Raw genomic sequence first — 26,343 nt, forward strand, 5'->3', positions numbered from 1 at the left:
CGCCATATCAAAACAATCAACAGATGATTTTAATGCGGTTTGGACTGTGATTCGGTTTGACTTATTGAATTTTTGCTAACTTTAAAAACGTTTACTTTTAAGTTAACTACTTTTACTTTAAGTAGTTGAATTTTTAAGTAATCTTCAGTTGAGAAATATTGTTTTTTTATTTTGTTTTAACATAAAGAAGTGTTGTTTAAGTCCATATCTCAGGACGTTTTTCAATTAACATCCCGTGTCTCAAGAAATATTGATTTATCTCTGATATTGATTGATCTATCTATATTTAATCTTGAATTAAGCCATTCAACAGACAGCAGGTTTCTATCTGTCATTCAAATACATTTGTATCTTCTACATACATATATTACAGGGTGTCCAGAATGAGTAAAAAGTAAAATTGTTTGCACAAGTTTTTCTCTCACTTTAACTGTTTTTAGACACCCTGTATGGTTCTATAGGTTAAAGGAGTCGACTTACAATTATGTAACAGATAATATGGAAGCTACACCTGACTTACTCAGGTGTAGCAAAAATCCATATCTCTTGAGAAATTTTCTTTTTCTATCAGCCAAAATCCAATGAATCAAGCTCAATGATCACTACTAGTAGTTATCTACTGATTTTTAAAGATAATTAGCATAAAACGGTATCGACTTACCAGAAACGCACTTTCCTTTGGATTGAATATATCCAGGAGAGCATTGACAAATTGCTTTATGGTTTTCAGGTCTGCATACTGAATTTGCACCACACGATACACCAGCACAAGGACTAACGCACGTCCCGTCTTGACAAGTCAAAATTTTCACACAGTCTTTATCAGTTTGACACTCGGATTTTACTGTTCCTGGTGTATCCAAAATGCACCCGCCTCTATAAGGATCACCGGTCATTCCTTTAGGGCAAATACATTTGTAACCATCTTCGAGGTTGAGACAATGAGCTCCGTAGGCACAGGGTTCTTCTTTACACTCGTCCACGTCCAAACACCCTTGAAGAGGATCACCTTCGTATCCAGGCTTGCAGGCGCACAAAGGTGGGTCACTTGGTGTACAATTAGCGTTGATACCACAAGGGAAGCGTTCGCAAGGACTTTTGCACTTGTTATCGTCTGAGATGTCGGTGAAGTACGGTGGTGGGCAAACGCATTCGCCTGGTTGGACGCAACGCTCATTTTCTGGACACTCTTTGTCGCTGAGGCACTTTTTCTGAGCTGGTGAGCACAGTCCGTTGTAGGGGTCTCCGCCGTAGCCTTCCGGACAGTTACACTCGTAGTATCCGGGTTGGTTCACGCAAAGAGCACCGTAACCGCAAGTTTGCTGTTGTTCCATGCATTCGTTGATGTCTTCACAAGTTCCGTCCAAAAGAGACTTGAAGCCTTTAGGACAGGCGCAGTAACTGACTCCTCCTGTTATGGTAACACATTCAGCACCTTGAGGACAAGAATTGTCTGGTCCGCAACTAGCCAGGGCACAATTGCCATCTTTAAGTTCGTAAGGAGGTTGACACCTGTAAAGAAATTTCAATTCGTGACTGTGAATTCTATAAGATAAGTGTAACATACCTGCATGCTGGACTGTTACATTCTAAACATTCCTGGAAAGGATTTCCATTAAATCCTGGTGGGCATTGACAGTCATAGCTTCCCGGCAGGTTTTTGCACATAGCATTAACACCACAAACTGGTTTGTCTTTCAACTCGCTGCACTCGTCAATATCCTTACATTTTCCAGACGTAGCATCTCTGATGAAACCAGTGACACAAATACAAACTCCTTGAGAACTGTCTTCGTCCAAAACACATTGTTCTCCAGATGGACACGGATTCTCGTTGGAGCAACCCGGAGTTGCAATTCGGCTACATCCAGTCCTGTAAGCGTCTCCTGATGTTCCACCTGGACATTGGCAAGTAAAAGTTCCAGGTTCGTTTTTGCAAATGGCGCCCGAAGGACAAGGGTTTTTGCCGCATTCATCGATATCTGTACACCCTTGCGTTGTATTTACATAACCAGAACTGCACATACAGGCCGCTTCATGGTTAACTAGCATACATTCTTCGTTTGGTGCACAATTAACAGTTTCACAAGGATGTCTACAATCGTTGCCGATATTTGGTTCTGGACACAAACAACGTCTCCTACCATCACACAAAGCGTTTCCAGGACAATCAGCATCCAATCGACAAGTTACGATTTCATTGCATTTGGTTTTAGCGTCTGGATCTGGAATAGTTCCTTCAGGACATCTGCAAGTGTAACCTCCAGGTAGATTATCGCAAATAGCTCCAAGTCCACAAGTATTGGGCATGGAGCACTCGTCTATGTCTGTACATTGCTTGTTAGGATTGCCTGTAAAGCCTGGTTGACACTGGCAAGCAAAAGTACCAGGCAGGTTGGTGCAAAGGGCGTTTTCGACGCATCTTCCACTTGGTCCGTTGACTTTGTCACATTCATCGATATCTGCAATTTAATAAACATTTTTATAAAAATAAATTCTTTGCTTTAATTTGTTACAATTTGATTGACAAACTCACCAATACATCCAGCGGAAATATCACTAGGATTGAAAGTCCACCCATCCTCACATATACAATAAGCCTCGTTGCCATCCGGTTTACAATATGCGTGGTTGCCACATTTAACATCTTCGCAGGGTGCTTTGCACTCTACCATAGGGGGTGCCCCCACGTAACCACTCTCACATTCACAATGATAACTGCCCAGTGAATTGAAGCATTTTGAGTACGGTCCGCATGGATTGGTTTTGTTTTGGCATTCGTCAATATCCACGCAAATCGACCCTTTAGGGAGGAAACCTTTCTGGCAGAAACATTGATTTTCTATGCATTCGGCGTTGTTAGTGCAGTCAAAGTTGGATTCGCAGAGTACGTTTACATCAACCTAAGAATTGATTGGTAATAAGTTTGTCGTACAAAAACAGTTTTTGTCTATTTTGACTTACTTGCTCACAGGCAATTTCCGGTTTTGGACTACCTCTATAGCCTTGAGGACAGATGCAATTGTATCCAGGAACTGCATTTTCGCAAATAGCGTGAATACCACATGGTTTCTCCATAACGGCACACTCATCTATATCAATACATCCGTGCAATGGATCTCCAGTGTAGTCTTCCTTACACGAGCAAATGTAGCTGCCTATTGTATCTTTACAAACGGCATTGGGTCCGCATGGATTTGGTTCACATTCATTCACATCTAAGAGTTTATAAAATAGTTGATCCAAACGTGTTTTCGAAGATTAGCTACAAAATCACTAGAGGCATACCAAAAGAAGACAGACTGCAAAGTACAGAATAGGTAAAGACAACAAACTAACAACAACCAGGCTGAAACAGATATAAATTACAATCTCTGCAAGGCAAAATATATAAGGTTAATAAAATACAAAAGGATGCAATACAAATATTACACAAGTATACAGTACAGTAAAGGCTTTTTATAGGTACTAACAACGCTCTAAAGTGGTTATGTGGAAAGGTACGTTCTGGGCCCATCTGCAACACTTTGAACAGTCTTCATTAGAGCACATCAGCAAATCAAATAAACAAACGAGTGTATGAAAGTGTGTATGATGGTACTTGTGGTGGTACCGTACAACGGTAATGAATATTTAATGTACAGATGAATGGGGGGCTCTGTATGTTGAGACTGATCTTGTGTGCGAACTCCCGAAAATAAAATTTGAATAAAAATGTTCGAGGTGGAAAAATTAGTAAGTGGAAGCTATAAACAACAGTTAGAAGCTACATTTACATAAAATTAATCGTTTACGGATGTAACCGATTAAGTTTGATTAGTTAAATTCGACGTGCTCGACGAAAAACGATTTTGTACAGTTAGGTTAAGTATCGAAACAAGTTCCGATTTATATCAAAGTATCAAATCTGAGTACTCGAGTTTTAATTTATTAGTATATCAACGTTACGACTGTAAGCTAATCGGAGCTAAGCATTCCATTCATTGATACAAATACTGCAATGTTTGCAAGATTATTGACTGAATTAGTTGTAGTATTTTGGAGAATAGTTTCAACAAGTTTTTATTTGTAATTAAAGAAAAATCTTGCAGGTTTAATTATTATAGAGTGTACAGGGTGCTGCATTTTCAATGGTTTTACGGGGTACAGAGAAAACGGTAATAGATAGAAAAAAAGTAGCATACGTGTTCTGATCTCTTTTTCTGAGCTGAGATAACTGGCAAAAAGTGGACGGCGCAAACTTCTTTTGTTTCAGAGATACGGGGGGTTTTCGAAAATTGGTAATTTTTAAACCTCTTCTGTATTTCAGTTGCTCTTAAAGTTATCAAAAAAGGAAGAACGGTTTCCGGTAGAAGTTTTTATGTAGAATCCAATGGCGCAGTCAGTTTTTTTCGATTCCGTTTAGTTTCTGACATATGCCAGTAAGTTACATTTTTTTAAATGGAACATCCTATATATTTTTACGTCATTTGATTTTGTTGATTTTTACCTTTTCAACGGTGTATTACAACATATAAGTTTGTAGAGGTTAATCCTGTTATTTTAAAAAAAGACCTTTGCTAAGCTAAAAAAAGGCCAATATCTAAAATGCCAAACAAAATCGGAAATCATATAAACTAACACATCAGAAAATATAATAAATCTTATTAAAAAATCTAAGTTACAAACAGTTCTACCGTCGCTTTAATAAGAAAAGTGGACATTTCTATTTTCTACTATTTTTAAGGTAGAAGTTGAAAAAACTGTTTATAAACGACATGTAACATGTTAATATGAACATAGCCAAATTTGGTTTCGACTGTGGATATTTTTATACATATTATTTAGCACTTTTTTGTTAAGGAAACGATTTTTTTCTAATTACCAAGATTAACGTTTACAAACTTATATGTTTTAATACACCGTTGAAAAAGTAAAAATCAACAGAATTAAATGAACTAAAAATATATAGGGTGTTCCATTTAAAAAAATATAACTTACTGTCACATGTCAGAAACTAAACGTAATAGAAAAAAAACTGACAACGCCATTGGATTCTACGTCAAAACTTCTACCGGAAACCGTTTTTCCTTTTTTGATAACTTTAATAGCAAATGAAATACTGAAGAGGTTCAAAAATCTTTGAAACAAAAGACGTTTGCGCCGCCCACTTTTCGCCAGTCATCTCAGCTCAGAAAAAGAGATCAGAACACGTGTGCTACTTTTTTTCTATCTATTACCGTTTTCTCTGTACCCCGTAAAACCATCGAAAATGCAGCACCCTGTACAGACACTAACTTTAGTGTTTTTTTGGTTTGGTTATTTAAGCTTAGGAAACTACCCAATTGTATTTAAGTTCAACTGACAATCACTACAAGTTTGCATCACTCTAAAGCCTCGTCAATAATCATGCTAATCATTACTCAGATTAAAATCCAAACATTCTACGGTCTTGTTACGAAGGAAGACCAAGTGTTCATCCGACAATTGCATAAAGTGTATCCAAAATATGGTTGTCCCTTAAATTCCTTAATACTTTGCTAGAAGCCAAATCACTGAAGATACTTTAAACACACTTTTTTATTCGGTTTGGTTAGTCTTCCTTCTTAACTCGCACTACAGAAATAAACATGCGCACTAACTTTCACAGTAATGCTGTCCCTGTCCGGTAAATCCGGGCGGACATAAGCATTTGAACGACCCGGGTAGGTTAATGCATTTTGCGTTAATCCCGCAAGCGCCCGGTTGTCCGCACTCGTTGATATCTACGCATTCTTCGGACGCCGATCCCGTGTATCCGTCGGGACACACGCACGCGTAACTTCCGTTATTGTTCAGGCAGGACGCCGTCGATGCGCAGGGATTCGATGCGCATTCGTCCACGTCTATCCATATACGTCACACCAATTGGTTAGAGTTAGTTGTTTTTGAGCAATATTTGCATTTGCAGTATAATTATAAAATATTGCAAAAAGTGGTTTTTAAAGTTTAAGCTTGTTCACAAGCAAAGAAAACATAGAAACTACTTTGTAACAAAGTAGTACTGTTTCCGGAAATATTTCTTGCAATACTTTACAAAAATACTACAATCAGCTACCGTCCAAGAAAGGTGTGTGATTGTGATATTATGCATATGAAGATGAGTTAGTTACCCTATCGGGAAGGTTGCTTTCCTTTTTGTTAGGGTTAATTTCCAGTTAGTTTTTTTTAGTTTAGTGTCTGGTTTTAAATCCGTGTAATTGTGTTTTACAAAAAGAAAACCACCCTTCACACAGGGGTAATTTTCACTATACATGAACGATCACTTTGTACAAAAACTAACTCGCTTCTCAGCATATTATGTACACTATTTATATACATTAAAGTGGTGAGGTTAGATTTGGAAATAATACCTGAACAGCCTGTGAGTGGGTCGCCAATAAATCCGGGAGGGCAAGTGCATTTGAAACTGCCCTCCAAGTTGGAACAAAGGGCGTTTCGTCCGCATGGATTTCGTGAGCATTCGTTCAAATCTAGACAACCGGTTGTGTATGGGTCTCCTTCGTAACCTAAATCAACACAAATATTGCACTGCCACTAATAAATAACTGGAGAAAAAAATCACCTGGAGGGCAATGACACTGTCTTCCTCCAACCAAATTGGTACAGGTAGCTCCAGGTCCGCATGCTCCCAGTTGGTTGCACTCGTCTACGTCTACACAACCATCAAAGGGGTTGCCGTGGAATCCTTCAGGACACAAGCAAGTATAGTTTCCGGGGGTGTTTTGACAGAGGGCATTCTGGCCACAGATGTTGGGTTGTTGACATTCATCCACATCTATGTTAAAAAATTGTAATATAGGTCAACTGGGTTAAAACTGTTACATCATTGATTTGAGTATAAAGTAACTATACTAATGTCAATATTGTTATTGCTGTAAAAATGCAAGTGCACTGACAGACATTTTGCAAACCAAAACGAATCGTTCGCCTACTATTCGCGGTTATCATGTAAACCATTCAGGAGAACGTGTTTCAGTTGGGTGAATACTCCCGCTTGTTTCGCTTTTAGAGATTGAGAAAAAAATGGCGAGTAATTGCCGTTCTCTTGTAGAAAGACCACTCTGACAGGTACATTCGTATTCCTATAAACCATCGGTATCTCTAACGGCGTAGGACGACTATATTGAGGAGACGCTCGTTAAGAAAAGGTAATTTTTCTTGTGCTGGATGAATAATCGTAGTTTAAAAGCGCAACTTTAATTCGCGTATTGAATCACACATACACATGCATACACACGATGTGGTAAAAAATTGGCTCGTTGTCTTGTCTTCTCATCAGGTTCAACGCACCAACAATAATTTTATCGTCTTCGATCCCGCTGAAAGTAATAGTTAAATAAATCCGTGTCCAACCAAAGGAAACCGGCAATGAAGTTTTTAATTACATCTACCGCACAAATAACTTTTGTAGAGAGTGCCAACTACGACCACGACATTTGATCTCTTGGTGGAATAGGAGTACCCAAAGATAATAATACTAGCGTGCATAGACCTGAAGTCATTCATAAAAAGATCAAACTAGCTGCCAATCACTCGATCGTATCCATGAGTATTGAATAACTTGTTGAAGTAATAAAGTAAAATTAAACTTTCAACTCATTACTGTTTAAAGGATATACAAAGTGTTGAACTGAATGACTTACCTAGACACTGAACCTCGCCGTCACCATGGAATCCTGGGTTGCATTTGCACAAAAAGTGAGCTGGTAAGTTGCAACATTCGGCATTTTCCACACATCTACCGGCGATGTTCGGATCATCACATTCATTAATATCTAAAAACAATAAGCATCATGCATATACATTTGTAACTGTTATTTTTATGGAAATAAATAAAGTAAGTCATCACATTTGACTAACTTATATTAAAGCTATAAGACAGATTTAAATTGATTACAAGCAACAGTTCAGTTACATGACTATTACTTGATAGGCAATTTCCTTAAAATGTTCGTTTAATGTAAACAAGTGCTTAATATCGGTAAATCTGATTTACTAACTAGTTAATCTAAATATAACATCAAAATTGAACCGAGCATGTTAACTTCTTGATTAGATTTACTTCGTCATCATAATATGACCTGATAGTAGAAATTCCTTTTAGTGACCGACAGAAAATTTTGGATTGAGAAAAAGTGTCGTAGAACGAATTGGAATAATAGAAGAAGGACGGCGTACTGAATCGCCGATATAAACTAGTAGGCTAATAGTGAAAAGTTACGTCAACCGTACTACGATAATACAAGTTCGCGAAGTAGTTCATTGATCTTGTAAGGCCGTTGATCTTCTAGAAGAAGAAGAAGCTTTATGAGTTGACCGACGCAAGGCGCTATTACATTTCGCCACAGCCTTTTAACTAGAACATTGCAGGCTCGGATAACTACGTTTTCCTTTCTTCAAAATTCTTAGGAGCTAACGCCCCTACCTCCAAGTTCCAGCTGAAAGGAAGTTGTTCTGAAGCCACTCGCCTCTCAGTTTGATATATTAATACGTTGGGCGTGCCATTAAGTAGCCTTATTAAGCTAATTGCAAATCTGTCCTGTTTTACGTTAGAGCCGGTAATTGATTGGGGGGGAAAGCTCTATCGTTAATTATGATTATTGGCGGCGCGGCTTTGCCCGATAACTATTAGAGAAGGCTCGAGTTTCGCGAAAGATAAAAATTCTCTTCATGGCAATGCAGAGTTGCATCATCATTACGGAATCGTCTGGTTTGCCAACAGTAAATTTTGCGCCTCCCTCACGATCTTTTGCTATTATCGCCCGACGACTTTGCTTTTGCCATGAGTACAAGCCATTACGTCTATGGTACTAGCAACAATATTCCGAGAACCATAATTCACATTGCTGTAATAACAATTTCCATTTTGCCGCCAAGAAAATACGGTAAAATAGTCTCTATCCGCTTTATTGCGTGTCGGATAATGGGTGTTGTGGTGTGAAATGATCACTAGATTTTTAGGCTAGTAGTAACGATTCATATCAACTCAAGGTGGGTTAGAAACACGGAAAGTTTATCAAATACTTTGATTTATTAGTTACCTTAGAACTATTATGTAACGAATAGTAAAAGAAAGAAAGTGTTTGTCTATTTTATGCCACAAGCAGCAACTGCATTGAATACGTTTTCTGAAAATTATACTTTGTTTTCTGATGTATTGTGGGAAAATTGGTTAATTTTTTCGTAAAACTGCAGACAGACAGAAGCACCAAAGTTAGTTAATAACAGTAAATAAATGATAAAAAATCATTAAGTTAGGTTAGACAATACATACATTTGACATAACGGTAAAATACGACTAGACAATGATATTTAAGTCTCAATCGTTAGATTCGTCGCCGCAACATCTAGTGGTAACGTTCTATGACTATAACATTTTTCAGTAAAAATCACATTAAGAAGGAACGTCCTAATACGTCTTATAACGTTATTGAGCCCTGTGAAACGTTACAGGACGTTACATTTAAAACATTTGCCGTTTGTGGTCATTATTGGTAACACATCACCGTTCATTACGAACCAATTTACGTCAATAATGATGTGACATTCGGCCGTTAAGTTAACGTTTAAGATTATTATGTCATATGTCATTTTGTGACGTAATTTTTCTAACTGGGCAGTGGCGGAAATTTTGGGTTGACAATGTTTTTTTTTTTGTATTTTAACTTCTACGTCACTGGATGCTTTAGAGACATTTTCTCGAGTCTTGAAGTAATCTACATCAAAAATTACTATTTTTATAGAAAGAAGTAGTAGTCCATATTCTTTCAGTGGAGTCACACTGGAGATCAATGTGACTACTGTCTTTTTTTCACACATTGATCGACCGATTTAAGGTATGTTTTCTCGTTTTTTAACATCTCGTTTTTTAACATTAAACATTAAACCTCTGGTACACCATGTAAAGTAGGTTATTCTTGTAGCTCCTGAAGATGGTCATTTATGTGACCGAAACTTGTTGAGCAGACCTTACCATCTAAGGTCATAATAAAGTATTGTGGAGAAGACTGTTTGTCATTTCCTTCCTTTCGTACTATTTTCATAGTTTTTGAAGAAAATGATATATGATCAAAAACTACTGATTTTATAGTTTTTCTCAAAGGTTTTTTTAAAGTTTAAAAAGTGAATTAATCAATGTTGAAAATTTTGAAATTGTTAGTTCTTTAGCAACTGTTAGTAGCTAGTTAATTGTTGAAATATTGAATTTTTTTTAAGATTATTAAAACTAACTTTTCTTATGCTGCAAGTTAGAGACAAAAAAAAGATTGTCAACCTAGAACCCTTGCACTTGTGTTATTCAAAATCAACTGAATTACACTAAAAACTGCCTTTTCTAGGAAACTATTAATGCTTAAGTTACTCTCAGTCCGACAAACGGTTCCGCAGATATTTACAAAAGTCGATATTATTTTTTCAACTTTGACATCCTTTACTTTCCTAATAAGGAACACCTTGTATAATACTATATTACATTTACAGTAATCAAAGAAAATAATCGATGAGCTTTTTAGAGTTGATCATAAGATTTAATACTTTGTCCACATTGTTTTAAAAACAACTTCTAAAATTGTGTCGAAAGTTATCTGGCAACCTTTTCTATTTTTTAAGAACATTATAGGCTAAAATGTTTCTCTATCCGTTTTTTTTTGTTGTTATTTGTAATTTTGATATCTTTCTATGCCTCTTTTCGATTTTTTACACTCATATTTGCTTTAGTTTTAATGAAGATTAATTATTGTATCTATGTTTTCACACAATGTTTTTGCTATACTTTTCCAGGTACATTTGAACAGCAAATTAGTCTACTACCATATTACGCTATATTAACTCCTCAAATAGAGAAGACAGAGTAATTGGTCTAAACATGCATTCCTACTACACTTTTCTACATGCAAATGATAGCTAGTTGCCATTTTCTCACGACTAACTTCTCATACCAAAGAATTAACTTTAACTGAAGTTAATAGATCAAACAGCGTTTCAACTATTGCGTTGTTGTTTTGGCTCGGATTCTGATTCCCACACTTAACTGAAATCATGTTTTCCAACTCTAACAGTAATCTCGCAACATATCATTTTCCTAAACGGATCATTTCTAAAGAGATTTATATTCCAGATCGTGCAAGGCCAATTTGGTCGAAATCGCGTAAATCAAAACACCCGGAGACAATGTCCTGCAGGAGGTACTCGTAGATCGGCAGCAGAAATTAACCTCCTTATGTTATAATAGTAATAGCGGTACCGACCAAACATATTCATAACATTCGATCACGGTTTACGGTAATTCTGTTATTGTTTTGCGGTACTCGAGAGGGTTTTTCTTCAATCTTTAGCATCGACATCTGGTCAGTGTTCGGATCGTAAACTAATAACAATATCAATTCGGCTCAAACGTTTTTAACTTGGCGTGAAACGCGTGCAATGAGCCGACTCTATTGAATAAACAGTTGTGGATTTGTTTTCTCCAACTGTATATCCAACATAACCATACACCGTTTCATTGAGAAAATGAGCATAATTCTGTGACATAACGAGGCGATCTTTTTCTGCCACTTGCCGTAACGGTTACGTGATTATGTTTACGGAATTTAGACTCGCTACAATCAACAGTTCTTGGAACGCACTAGTCCATTAGCCAAATGAGTTTTCCTTATTTTTTTTCACGTAGTTACGGCAATAAAATTGTATCTTGACTTCCAGTTCCAAACGATAGGAAACATTCCCAAGACTCATCAATTAAACGTTTGTGGTCGTTTTGGAAAAGGACTCTACACCACTTAATAACCAGGCAATTGCCACGCATGTTATCAAGCCTATTAGCATCTTCACGAACCATAGATACATTCCAGTCACTAATTTTCCTTTTCCCTGCGACTTGTAGAACCGCGAGTGAGAATTAATTATTTTCTTCCTATGCAATTTTACTGTTAGCGAGAACGTCTGTCAGCAATTTTGCTAAACGACGTGTATTGCCCGGAAAATTAATTTAATACTCGCAGTCACGTCGGAAAGTAGAGATTCCTGCAGTCTAATTGATATTCAGTGGTATATCTGCATCGGAATATCCTGCTATAGGTCAACGATTCGCTACGGCGATGATGATGTCAGTGCAAAGGGAGTTGCTTACTACCAACGAATTAATGCTAATCAGTATTGTATGCTCAATGAAGGTATTATTATCAATGACGGATTGGAAACGTATCATTCATATTCATTCAGAAAATACATAACAGGAATAGCAGCCACACTGTTTAGAAGTCGTAACCTCTTTCATAATGCTCACTTATAGTTAACGAGTTACATATATTTCAAAAATCACTAAATCAAATAGATATAATAATGACTGATGGTAATGTATTTCAATAATTCTAGGAAAAAACACCACAAAAAGTAGATATTTACGCAGACTGACAAGTTATCGCGGAATTCTTTCGAATAAATAAACGATTCTCGCAAAAGAAATTCATATTCTTGACACTTTAATAACGGATATTTCCAGTCACACGTTCAGGTAATTAGAATTGACGAGGTCGAGCAAACTGCACAAAATGTTTAGTGAGAACTATTTTGGTTTGCATTGACATTTCCATCAGGTTAAAAGGTAATAAGTTGTAAAAAGTTCTCAAAAAATTTGGTTATTGAATACATTTTCAGCTTTATTATTATTTAGGGTCCTCCATGAAGACCCTTGGTTTTATTATCAGAAATTGTAGAAAATTTTCCTGCAGTTCCACAATTAAGTTACTCCACTTTGCTCTTGTAAGATCCAAACTAGAATATAACAGTATCATCTGGCATCCTATCTATAAGTGCCACGAATATTCAATTGAATCTGTGCAAAAGAGATTTCTGAAATATTTAATTTTCAACGAAGACGAAGTCTATCCCGACCGCGGAATTGATTATAATGAAGTCCTAACAAGATTTTCGATCCATTCCCTTTGCAAACGAACAACTGTTCATTCTGTGAAATGTCTGTACAAACTCATGCACGACCTGATCGACTGTCCCTTATTGCTTTCATCTGTACATTTTCACGTGTCACGTTTAAACTCCAGACATCAAGTAACATTTCATGTTGATACTCCCTCATCTAACGTCCTATACTGTAATGTGTAAGAATTTTAACAGTATGAGTAATCTTTGTGACATTAATTTTAGTGAAATGCACATTTTTGTAAACTTCTTATTGTAGGTGACATTCTGTTGCCTTATTGTATTCGTTTTTTCCGTTTAGTTTAGTTTAGATTAGTTTAGTTTAGCTTAGTAAGTTTTTTTCCTGTAAGTGGATGTATACATCTGTCGGAATAAATGGCTTTATTATTATTATTATTATCAAATGTCACAAAACGTAAATGCTAATGAAAAATCATTGATTCCTTTCAAACTATAACCAAGCAATCTACCCGCTTATCCGTCGATTGGCATTTAAGGGAGGTGCAAATGACTGTTTAATCTGATCGTTGAATCATTAACCACTAACAGGAATCCAGTGTTGCTAATGAACATTAATAAGCTTTCGAGTACCACCCCATAATTAAACAACTCTTGACACGGCTTATCCGTATTTAATTACTACCCTTTATAAATTTTTTATAGAAAAACGAAGTCAATTAAGATAAGTTACGAACCAAAGAAAACCTGTCATTGTGCGGTGGCCTCATATACTTGGTCACCTAAACAAATGCAAATTTAAGTGGACTTGATAAAAGTAAGAAGCGCACGATGAAAGAGCAAAAAGATAGTTAATGGCAATGAGCATGCTGCGAAGAGGAAAAAACGAAAATCCAAGCAGACATGTGCGCACACCTAGGATCGTTTAATTAATAGTCCGGAGAGTTGCGTTAATGCGCGATTTACTACCAGAGATCAACAGATACACTTTTGATTCTAATGAACAGGAAATTCGCGAATTATCACACTTTTCACATTTTAATTACTCGAATGATAAATGAGATTCATGTTCCATTAATGGACCATGCCAAACCATTAATCTTCTCCAACGTGCTTTGGTGCGAATTCGAATCTTTTGTTTTTCTTCATCTGCAAGTGTGAAGAAAAATAGCCTAAAGCCGAAGAAACTTTACAAACTGAAATCGTGAACTTCAAGTCACGACTTATTCCTCGCGGGCTCACGTTATGTAAAATGTCGGTCTCTGCTACAAATTCACGAATCCAATTAGCTGTAATTCTTATCTGGTCTACCATTAGACACCTCAGCCTAAACGCACACAAAATTCAATGCATGAACGGTTCATTCTTCGATTTCCTTTACGTACAATGATTCATATCGGGCCAGAGGCTCGAAAAATTTGTACATTGTATTATTATTCCGTTGACTTACGAGTACCTTCGTCCGGTACTTATCGTGAATCTTAATGTCCGTAGGTCGAAATTTTTTGAAGATGCGTCCCACATTCGGTCACTATATGCGTACGACCTGATGTCGATAACGATAACTTTTTTGATGGTGCGGTGATGTTTACGACCTAAACGCGAGATAAGACGGTACTTTCTTCAGAAAGATAACTGATTTTATGGTCACTTTTATTATGTTACCACTCAGAAAAATAACGTTAAAACAACGTTATTGCCCTGCCAACTTTGGATTGACTTACATCTTCCTGTCGTTGTAGTTTACGTGACAATTCCACTTACCTTCACAATGAAAACCATCTCCGTGATATCCAGGAAAACAGGTACAAGAAAAGCTTCCTAGTGTGTTAGTACAGTGTGCAAATACGTCACAGGGACGGTACTTGCACTCGTTTTCGTCTGAAAAATTAAAAACAGAAGTTCAGTCAATATAGAGTCGCTATCAATCACCAAAAAAGAGCAGAGAATATTCAGTCAGAATCAAATCATCCAACGTTGCTGGTCTAATTAGGCTTCACAAGTAATAATCTCAATGTTGAGCGGTCATTTCGTATAACTGAAGAAAACGCAATTTCTTCACATCCTGCTCTTCCGTAATATAGTTTACTAATTTATGTAATCACTCTGCTAAAAACCCATACAATTACCGAGCTAAAAAAGCTCAATAAAGTGGATTTCGATTCGTATTCAAACATAAAATGCGATCATCCACTTAACGAGTTTTATTAGCAATCATGTCGGTTCTAATTGTTTTTCGAAAGTTTACTAGGATATTTTGACACCAGACAATTTGTTCAATGTTAATGTACGTATTTGACACAGATCAACTTAATCTTTGTAGTAATTATTGGTAGAGGAAGGATACAGGAGTGTTTCATCCGATTTGCCAACTTTCATTTTGTAATACCTTTATGTGAGCGTCTGTAGCAACCAGAATAGTATAAACTATCATCGCATCTTTAGATCCAACTCGAAATTGTTGGGCTTTTAATAATATGCTGAAAAACGACAAGAATGACCACCAGGAGGCCTAGATCCATCTCAAAGCAGGACGTTTTAGTTTGCACACCCGCTGTTCGGACTTTAGTCCAACAGAAACATATCATTACCACAGCCAGTCGTATAAAAATGTCAAAGAAAACCAGCTACATCGTATCCAATCATAAAGAAACAGTGTTGCGGTCGGATCGGTATGCAGATTGCTATTTTAGAGCCGTACCGAGCTGTAAAACCGCATAGACAAGGGTACATGGCCTTGGTAAGGCCAACGATAAAGTACTAGTTGTTATGGGATTAGGCTTTCGTAACGTTCATTTTGGCTTTCTCATACTGGGAGATGATGGTGGCGTACACATGTATACATACGCTATCTATTTTAAATTGGCTGGCAGCGTAATCATCCCGGGAATCGTAAAGGCACTAACATATTGTGGAAGCGAAAAGATGGGACCTTATTGCTCGTTATTATCTCGCCTCGAAAGGCTTTTTTACGGTATTTGAAGTCTGACAAATAGGTATCATTATCGGGTACTCTTGATCGTAGATCTGAAGATTATTTTTTTCTAGTCGGTATTGTGCCGGTGACATGCAAAAAGATGGCCGAGTCTTAATCAACGGTGATGGTTGGATGCAATAAGAATGAGGATAGATTACATAACAGAGGCGTACTTAACACCAAATGAACAAAATAACTACAGAAGAAATAATAGTTTAGTAAAGTCTACTGATTAAAGTCTAGCAGAAACGTTACGATTTGTGTGAAATCAGAATTGAAACATGTATAGTGTTCCAAAATCTATTCTGTGAAGAAGGCCAGGAAAACTGATCTCATTAATTGGAAGACTTTAAAGCTAATATTTAATAGATATTAAAAAATTGATGCTGAAATGGAGTGATTCCATGAATATGTACGTGAGTGTGATTGCAATGAATGCTAAATTGGGCTCGTTTGTGTCCAATCTCTCCCCAACATTCCTAAACTCGGGATACAGAATGAACAATGGGGCTATCAGCATGGTATGCTACGCCGACGACGCTGCAATATTTGCAGAAAGAGAGAATGACCTACAGAGACAGTTATTTAAGTTCTACCAGATCAGTCAGCAACTCAATATGGACATATCCACAGGTAAAACGAAAACTATGACCATCGCTAGGGAACTGCAAGCTGCTGCTAATAGATAATAAACCCATAGAGCCGGTCATGCAATTTAGATACCTGGGCAGAGATATGTCCAGCAAATAAGGACACGGTAATGGACCTGAGAAACCAAATTAACAATTCAGCCTAAAAGCGAAATGAGAGTAAGAGCAAAATACATAAGACATGCGTCAAGCCAATAATGACATATGCTATAGAAGCGAGAGAGGATACCAATAAGACCAATATGATGCTACGAGTCGTCGAAATGTTAGTACTAAGAACAATTGCCGGGAAAACAAGAAGAGATCACGTAACAAACACTGACATTACATCACAATCCGACGTACAGGATCTGGTAAGATGGGGAACACAGAGGAGAGGAGAATGGTATAACCACATCTCAGAAAATAATACAGAAGCATGCCCAGAATCAACAGATCATCTAGAAGAAGAAGAAGTGACTGCATTGAATACTGAATTGGTCTCCTTTGTGTCCTAGCTCTCTCAATTTGATGCCAATCGTCTCAAAACCTGCCAATAAGGAGTCCGGTGTAGTTTTAACTTAGGCAAATAGAGTCGATTTATGACCATGTGTCCGCGCTGATTAATTGGGCTCGTTTGTGTCCAACCTCTCCCCAATTGTCTCAAAACCTACCACTAACGACTCCGGTGTTGTTCTAATTTAGACAAATGACATTTTTTGAGTCCATAGATAATAGAAGTGATAATATTTATAGTAAAAAAAGTCATATTTCAGTACGATGGGAGACCTCTTCATTGGTGTCGTATGAGTTGACAGTTTCTCGATCAATACTTTCTTGTGGAATAGATAATTGGCAAGAAACCTACCACATACCACCAAGATTAATGGATCTAAGTCGTTTTGACTATTTCTTTTATTTTTATCCAAAAATAAACCTTGTTACTGAATTGGAAATTTTTTTACCATCTGAACTTTGTAAGATTTTAACAACTACTTTTCAAACATTTATGCCACCTTTTTGTTTGATAATGAAATGAACCACTGTCCTCATTAAGTCACAAAATAGTTATCTGATTATTACTCCTTCCATTTCTATGAAATTGAAATATCGTTGTGACATAAGTACGCCACTGTATGGTGTGTAAAAAAATCGTCTGTCAGATATACAATCAGAACTCTATGGTTTGCAGTGTGATTTTAACCACAGAAATATGCGCGGTCTTTTAAAGAATATCAACCTGTCGTCATAACTTATCTTTTATAACGTCTGCAAAGGATTAAAGACCTTCCGCCCACGAACCCTTTCAGAACTGGATGATTTCTCTTTCTCTCTCTCTCTTGCTTAAAGCATTTTACGACTATCGTTAAATTATTATTAGCGACAATATATCAAAGCAAAAACCTCTTGGCTGGTTTGGTGCAAAAAACTAGTCTAGGAATTCGAAATGTGATCTTCTTTTAGCGAGTACCGTTCTAAGTAATTATGGTATCTTATACTTGTTAGCAGCTCGGGCGCTAGCAATGATAAATAACAACAATCTCACGCATTCTCTCGCTCGTAGGCTAATAAGTAGTACCTAATAGAAGCTAATTAGGGGGTACTTACCAGGAACTTCACAGCTACATCCTCCGTAACCGTCATTACAGTAACACTGACCGTCGAGACACGCTCCGTTCCGACATTCCGTGCCGTCGTCTTTTCGACAATCATCTGCAAAGAAATATAATAACGTCTTTAACTATAACGGTTAAATGATAATAATTTTTAACAAATGGTGTAGACGGTCATCAATCAAGGAGGATGACCTGGACAAACGGGGAACCGTGCAATTGTAAAATGCGATAAAATAAAAGGTAAAAGTCTTCGCTCACGATTAGAAGGTACTCGTGAGTACTGTAGCTGCTTGCTGAGAGACCTAGACCTTGTTAAGTGCCATTAAAATATATTCAAATATAAATCACGTTCCCGTCGGTATACGGCTACAATGCGCATAAAGTCGAGGGACAACTTTTGTATCCCCGGGGAATTTTTCTCGCATGTTAAACGCGAAGGAATATACTTTTCGATGACCGCAATTTTTCATTTTGATATAAACCACTGTTTACTTGAATTGTTTAACAACATTTGCATAAACCAGAATAATCCGAGAGGCTTGATAAAATGGTAATGAGTAAAACTCAAATCTATACGTTATAAAGAGGTTTGACTGTAGTGTTATAAAAGGTCTGTGATCATTGACGGTTAAATAAGCAGTTTTACAAAAAAAAGGCAATTAACCAAAGGATGTTTTGAGTTACACCTCAAACAACCGACTTCCGTCTTTAAGCACCCTTTAAACCCTTGTCAGGCCTATTCCAAAATTGATTGTAATGAATGAAGGATATGCTGAATCATCTTATATAAAGTGAGTTTGTATGATTTGGACTTTGTGTACATAATTTCTATTATACGACCCCCGAACAAGCTATGATCAAATAGAAAAGATGCGGTTAGAAGATTGTTTCGTGACAAAGCTGTTTTTCATTTATTTAACAAACTTCCACTAGATCTCTAAAATGTGATTTGTGAGATTTACAGCAAACAAATTTGCTTGGCGTTTACGAGTTTTCCAAAGACTAGATAAATCTAATAGTAGCCAATCGGGGTCACAAAAAAAGTGAGATGACGAAGACCGTTATGTAATAAATTTAACTCGGCTAATTCGAACTCCGCATATCTGCAAATCGAGCAGTAAATCCACGCTTGTTCGGATTAAATTAGACGTTATCGCTCCGTAGTTTTTCTCTATACGCCCACGAATGCGGAAATGCAAAGGAACTTGGTGGTCATTTTTCAGATCTTGGTCTTGTTAAAAGGTGAATTACGGTTGTCCTGTTTGAAACAAAGCTCTATCCATTTTTTGCCGAATTAAGCACACATACACACGTCTGGATAATGCGGCTGCTACTGGTCGCTTAGTTTGTTAAGCATCGCCTTAACAGCCCCGAGTCCGATAAGATCGTGTTTGGAACTAGTTTATTTTACGAGGAATCTGCTTGGCCATATGTAATTAATGGTAATATAGATCTACGATCGATACCTTGGCTTGTCTGGCTACTAGGTGGAATGAAGAAAAATCGACAGTTTTATCTTAATGCGATCCCCTCTCGAGAACGTGCTGTTGTTATTTTTTGCTAAAGTTTTTAATGATTGTTTATGAGGATTTTGTAATATTAGACCATAAATATGGGTTAATAGTTTTATGGATTCCTTTAAGATCAATTCAAGGCCGACTTGTTTAAAATAGTACTTGAAAAAGAAGAATTTTTGTAGGCACTTGTAAGCAGTCAACATAAACTTTCATCAACCTCCCATTAACTGGAAGCATTTCGCCTTTAGTGCATCGTAGTAAGTTTTTTTGTTCCTGTCAACTCTAACATCTGAAACCTCCACAGTATTCACCACACAAGCCGACGTTAAGGCTGATTTTTTTTTCCACATCGAAGAAGCGGACCATTGCATTCCACGCTTTGAAAGCAATTTTAGAATATTTTCGAACCGTCTAGCACGCATCGACCGCCAGCGAATCTTCTTTTTGTTACGAAAGCACGTCTCCCTTCGCTACTTAAGCCATTGTTCTTAAGGGTATACACACGGAATATTAAAATCGGATAAACCGGGTACTGTGAGAGCCCGAGTCGAGTAACCATGGTCGTTGCGTTTCGTTGTCACGTTGAAACCAAAATAATGTAAGTCCGGGTCTACGGTCACAAACTAAATTGTACAAGCTGGCTGGTGATGCCCATTAGAGTGCTTCTATATGCCACCCTAGAGCCATGGAAGAGGAGATTAAAATGCCCAGAACACGTCACTTAGTAAGGTGCTTTATGGGCGTCTTTATGGTCGTTCAGATCTTTGTATGCTGATTAAGGTCATGTTGGGTTCATAATTTGGTTACGAATCGTTTCATTACATGTACCAAATATAATAAAAGTTTTAGGTAAAATCTTTGAACATTTTAAATAAAGATGAGCTAGCGTATCCATACATGAGTATATAGTAAGTAAAGTCAAAGTTAAGGAGAGTCTTTTGCGAGATTTTTGAGAATATTGTTTTTCCTATCTAAAGAATGCAAAAAAATATCATCATTTTGGGATAGTTCAATATAAAGACATTTACCGGCTTCTTAACAATTTCACTGGCAAATGGTAGCTTTAAGCTTGAAATACAGAAGCCATCTTGAAGATGTGTTTTTAATTTTAAATGGTCACTCATTATATAGGTGGGAATTTAATGAAATTTACTGTATATCATACAACAAAATATAATAAAATAACAGATATCATAATAAAAATACAGAGTCCTCCTCTACAACGTAGCAATATCATGTTTGAAATCCCACGTTTCGGTTTTTGGTTACCACCATCAACTCTCAATTTTCTTATAGATTCCTTGAATGATGTGGTTGAAGTGGATGATGGTTATCAAAAACAGAAACGTCAAACTTGTCATATTCTAGAAGAGAAAAAAGTTGAAATGGTCTTCGAATTAAAAAACATAAATTTTGTGCATTTCAAGAAATTGCATAATATCATATGATACATCATCGTAATCAGGAAAAAAATCTCTTTTCGAAAATGTAAAAAACTAACATGGCGTCCATAGGAAAAACCAAAACCCGAAACGTCGAAATGTCAAATTTCGCAATTTTGCCTAACCCACTCTGTATTTCTTAATGTTTTCGAGGTATCCATAATTTCCAATAAAGTCTATAAGAGATCTTTTCAAATTTCACTTACGTCTACCTACATTTCCTGTATTGACCACTATGTTAATTCCAAATCATTTTGGATACTACTACTACTAAGATAATATTAAATAAAATAAAAACCTTTCGCAGACGTGTTTACTAACTTGAAGAAAGTGATCTAACTATACATAGACACTTCAATATTCATTTCAATATTTTAAAAACCTGCTAAGGATTGCAATTTCAACAACCTGACACCACTAGTTAAAGCTACTTTGCAAGTGGTTTTAACCTTAAAATACACTCAAGTGTAGTGGTTTCATATTAACAAAAAGACAAGAACACAGAGCTGGTTCAGCTAAATGGTATAAACATGTGGATGACGTTCAGTGTAGTAATGATTGTGACAGAAACACCACACCATTTGAATTGCTAGTAGAAGTACTAATGAGGAGTAAGAAGCAGATGAAAATCAAGGAACTAATAGACGCTGAAATGCAACATCAACTGTACAACATTCGAGAAGGGATCCTGAAAAGTATGCCTTTCCCTTAACTAACTTCAAACAAAGCAGAAGACCTACAGAATTTCAAAAATTTTTGCAGAAGAACAGACATTTTGTCAATAATCTTTTTCATATTAGTAGATTATCGACCGGAAAATCACAATTCAAGTAGCCCTGCATTAAGGTTTACGAGCCTGCTTAAATAAAGCGTAGCCTTAAGGTACGCGTACCTACACACTAAACGCAACGTACAAGAATAAAACGATCCGGCGTCAAATTCGTCCATAATTCCCATTTATCTGATTTAATCGCGGTCTCCGATCGGCATTTACTTGTGCAAAACGGCCGTACTACTTCCATGTTGGGCACAATAATGTCTCCGGCGTAGGCGATTTCTTGTGAACAATTCTCAGATTTATAATGTCAATAGTGTTAATACGGTGGGCGAAAATAGGCGCCGCTAAATTCTAGTAACCCATTGCCAATCTGGGTACGTAATTAGTGTATTGTTCGGGTAACTTTAAGACGATGGGTTCAAGGGTACCACCACTTCGAATTAAGTGGCAATAAAGGACAAATAATAATAAAAACCGTACGATTCGTTGAAACTGGGTGCCGCCTTCAAAAAGGAAATAAATGGCTGCAGAACCAGCTTATGGTACTCACTCTAAATTATTGCCGGTAATTAAACTTATTGTGGAAGTGTTTGATATGTCAAGAACTTTTACTCTCATCTCAGTACGATCTGGGATTGTTTTTTCTTGCGTATAACCGTCTTAATTGATCCGTGATCTAGAAACGCATCTGTTAATTAAATAAAGCAATTAATTGTTTCCCTTTCGAGCTCATAGAGAATGCTCCCAACGGTGTAATTGGCAAAAAATGCGGAACAACAAGAGTAATGAGTTAAAAAAAATGGAGAAAGATACAAGAGCTTGTAATGCAAAAAAATCATGGGAGGTGGTCGTTAGTATCGAATTCCTAGTCACATACATGATACTATGCAGATTGTATGTGGTTAGAAGATAGTTTTACCCACAGATTAATGGTTCTTGACGGTCCAGAAGCAGGGTTCACTGACTGACATTTTAAAAAGAATACTATTTCAAAGAAAATAAACTCAATGAGTGATTTTCTTCACATCCTGACTCGATAAGGAGAACCTGCCCGGCGGCAGTTATAAAATATTTTCTCATCAAAAGGCAACCACGGATAATTAGCTGATTTTAATATGGCCGAATGATTCATACTTTAATTACCGCATTGAGGCAAAAAAAAATCGTCCTGCCAGGTAATTATTTAATTGTAGCTTTGCACTTTTGCCTGCCACATGGTACTCGCCGAGAAACGGGTCCGATATCTTATTTACGACGCTCAACATTTTATGGTTCGCGTATGTATTTTAGCACATGCCATCGGTAATTAAGTACCATTAAGCCGCCATCTTGTATCCCGTTATTTTTTATTAGAATATCACACGAAAAAACCACTTGAGCATGACTTGTCACCGGTTCAATGTTTATGGCATAGTTATGAGAAATACAAACTGGATTTTCTGTGGAAACCAGAACGGATATGAAAAAATGATGTCAAAAATTTAGTGTAGACTGGAATAGTTTTACAGATTTTAATCACAATATTATTATGGAAGTTGTAAAGAAAACAGTGACCACTGTGGAAAAGTTATTATTTTTAACCTTGTTTAACCTATTACTATGCATGATGAAGCCTTTGGATTAGTTCACAAAAGTTGTCAAAGAAGATGTGTGGAAAATAATATAGATGAATACATTAGGTCTGTTCATAGAGGCACATTTAAACTGGTTTCCAACTAATAATCAGAAAATGTAGGCTTTTATTGGTTGAATGCTCACGTGACATTGACATTTTCTGGCTAACGGCCAATAGTTGAATGATTCTTTCTGCGAACAGACTTATTAAATCTCCTTGAATAGTATAGGACTGCTGTTTGGAAGCTTTTGAAGAAATAAAAACAAAATGAAATGAATGAAAACTGGATTTGATGACAAGTATATTAGAATCATAACTTATATTGGCACCATAAAGCTCTATACAGAGGAGTAGAGTAATGTCATTGCCAGAGATGTATTCTCATTCCATTGATCTTCAACTGGAAATACCGAGGCTTTGGAAAACACTGATCACGGAATCCGGCTAAACGGAGAACGTAAATCAATAACAATGACATTCGATACGCGGACGACACTGTAGTAATGGTAGTAAACACGACAGTCTTATTGGCTTGCAAGAGTTGGTGGACGGGATAAACGGTGCTAGTGAAGAATATGGTCTAAAAATGAACACAAGTGAATCCCAGTTGATGAAATAAGTAAGCAAGACATCCAAAACTGTTACCTTATCAGAGAGAGTCCAGTAGAAAGAGTTTCTGAAACCCACTTGTTTGGGAACAACAATTAATGAGCAATGACGATATTATATACAGAATAAAAAAAGCAAAAAAAAAACCTTCAAATCTTTTAAAGCCACAATTTGGACGTAAACATCAAAGTAATAATCCTTCAATGTTACGTTTTCTCTCTGATGAGTGAACAGGGTGTCTAATAAGTCTGTACTGGGAAGAATAAACAAAGAAAGCGGAGTGATAAACACTACAGAAAGAAGAAAATTTGGATACTACGAAAAGTAATAGCCCTAAAGTTTTTCTGGGAAAAGTCTATGGCAAGAGAAGATCCGAAAGGCGGAGGATATCAGGACTAAAAAAGTTAAGAATATGATTCTCAAAAACGCCAATATTCGGAAAACTTGAAGAAGACAAAGAATAACAAAAGAACTTAACTTTTTTTGGTCTTCCAAGTTCAACATTCTTCTACTTGAAGCGTTGTCTTTTTCCTGTTCATTTAAAACTGACAAAAGTATGTATTTTGAAATATTTACTCCAACTCCCCTTTCAATGTAATTAATACTTGGAAGACATAAATTTCCCGATGATAATTATGCCTTGAAATCCCATCAATCAACATCAATATATAAACAAAGGACAGTTATAATAAGTAAGCAATAATAATAATTTAACTTGCTGTCAAATGCCACTGGAAGCGTCACGGTTCGGATACGTAATGAACTGACGATGAAATTTCTTATTTTCCGTATCTACTGAGACTTTCGTTAAGGTGTACCTTAGGGTATGTGGGAAATCCGTTTAGGTGAACCGGCAAAAAGCGGCAATCACCTTTAAGACGCTTTGACGTTTTGATTGATTAAAAATTCGCGCCAGAATCGATACGGCCGATCCACTTAACTGACACCTATCGGAATCTATTAAAGCACGCCTATACGAGAATATCGACTAAATAATAGTGTTCCCCATTCTTCGAGTGAGATGATATTCGTGATTAGTGAGATGCAAGTCATTTCGAACTATAATACATTCGTCTTACAAGCTAGGCGGAGTTGATTTTTTGCACTTACCTGTACATTTCAGTTCTTTGGCTAGTTCGTCGGAACCTAGGTAGCAGTTCGGCGTTCCATCACAGAGTTTTGACAGTTCGAATAGCTGTAGAACGTCCGTCGATTCGTTCACTTGACAGCCAAAGTATCCGTCCTCAAGGTTTAAAAAAAATACTTCGCGTTTGATACCAAAGCCAATCCCTCCGAAGGACTGGCCAGTCTGCAAAACAAAACGAAAAGTTTTAAAAGAAAAATCACATAGCACAGTTACGAAACAGTAATTAAGATGCGTTGGCCTCATATGTCTTGTCAGCCTCGTAATCGGCCATGTACACAATTATTAAGCATCATGCACCATGTATTAAGTGTTTGTTTTAGTTGCTTGTATTGACATAATTAAATAAGCAAGTTTTTTTTAGTATTTAGCAAATTGTAAATAGCGATGCAAATTTGCATCAGCTTTTCAATGACAAAACTAATGCAAGCAGTTACGTTGCTTCTGAACAAACACACATTTTGATTATCTAATTATACAGGATGTTTCAATAAATGATTTTCATTATAGATGAGGTATTGTTCTTGTTGTTTCGGAATGTTCAGGAATTATCTAGACACAGTTTAGAAATTAAAATGACATTTAAAAATCACGACAAGTATGTTGAAAACATTAGTAATAACTGACGTGTATCTTACATTACGTTTATTTTTAGTATCAGAATTCAAACTGTTAAAATTCTAGGCAAATTTTGACAGTTTTGACATTAGAAAGAGATGTCACTTGGTGGTTGGAGAATAATTTAGCTAGGCAGTATTGTGACCACTGTCAAAATAACTGTCATAAATCTCGGAAACACGTTTTGTAGCGAATACAGCAAGAAAACTTCTAAATCCTGATTTTTGATCCTGACAGTTTGATAGTCGATTTGATAGCGACAAAATTGCTTGTCAAACCTACTTAGAGAGAAAAAATGATTGTTTTAAGCATATTTTTGAAATCCTCATTAAACTTCCTATCCAATAAGCTGAAAAAACATTCCAAAATTTGGTACAGTCAGTGAGAAAAGCAGTATCAAACTTTGAACTGCCAGAAACACAGTTTGAAAGGACAGCCAGGGATAAAATCGCCTGCAAAACCCACTTGGACTGAGATAATGAC

The 26,343-nt window shown here is 36.7% G+C and overlaps 1 protein-coding gene across 1 annotated transcript in view; it reads right to left on the bottom strand.

Moving 5' to 3' along the window:
- The window catches only part of dpy (fibrillin-like protein dumpy), a 160,720-nt gene that overhangs the window by 81,738 nt on the left and 52,639 nt on the right, over positions 1-26,343 (bottom strand). The window contains 11 exon segments of the mRNA XM_081978698.1: positions 662-1,512; positions 1,568-2,462; positions 2,537-2,903; positions 2,965-3,218; positions 5,622-5,864; positions 6,372-6,527; positions 6,584-6,796; positions 7,665-7,796; positions 14,680-14,796; positions 18,130-18,234; positions 25,209-25,407. Of these exon segments, the coding sequence (XP_081834824.1) occupies positions 662-1,512; positions 1,568-2,462; positions 2,537-2,903; positions 2,965-3,218; positions 5,622-5,864; positions 6,372-6,527; positions 6,584-6,796; positions 7,665-7,796; positions 14,680-14,796; positions 18,130-18,234; positions 25,209-25,407 (3,532 nt within the window).

The sequence above is a fragment of the Ips typographus genome, linkage group LG4 (genome assembly GCF_016097725.1).
Source record: "Ips typographus isolate SLU linkage group LG4, UJ_Ityp_2.0, whole genome shotgun sequence".
Taxonomy (NCBI): domain Eukaryota; kingdom Metazoa; phylum Arthropoda; class Insecta; order Coleoptera; family Curculionidae; genus Ips; species Ips typographus.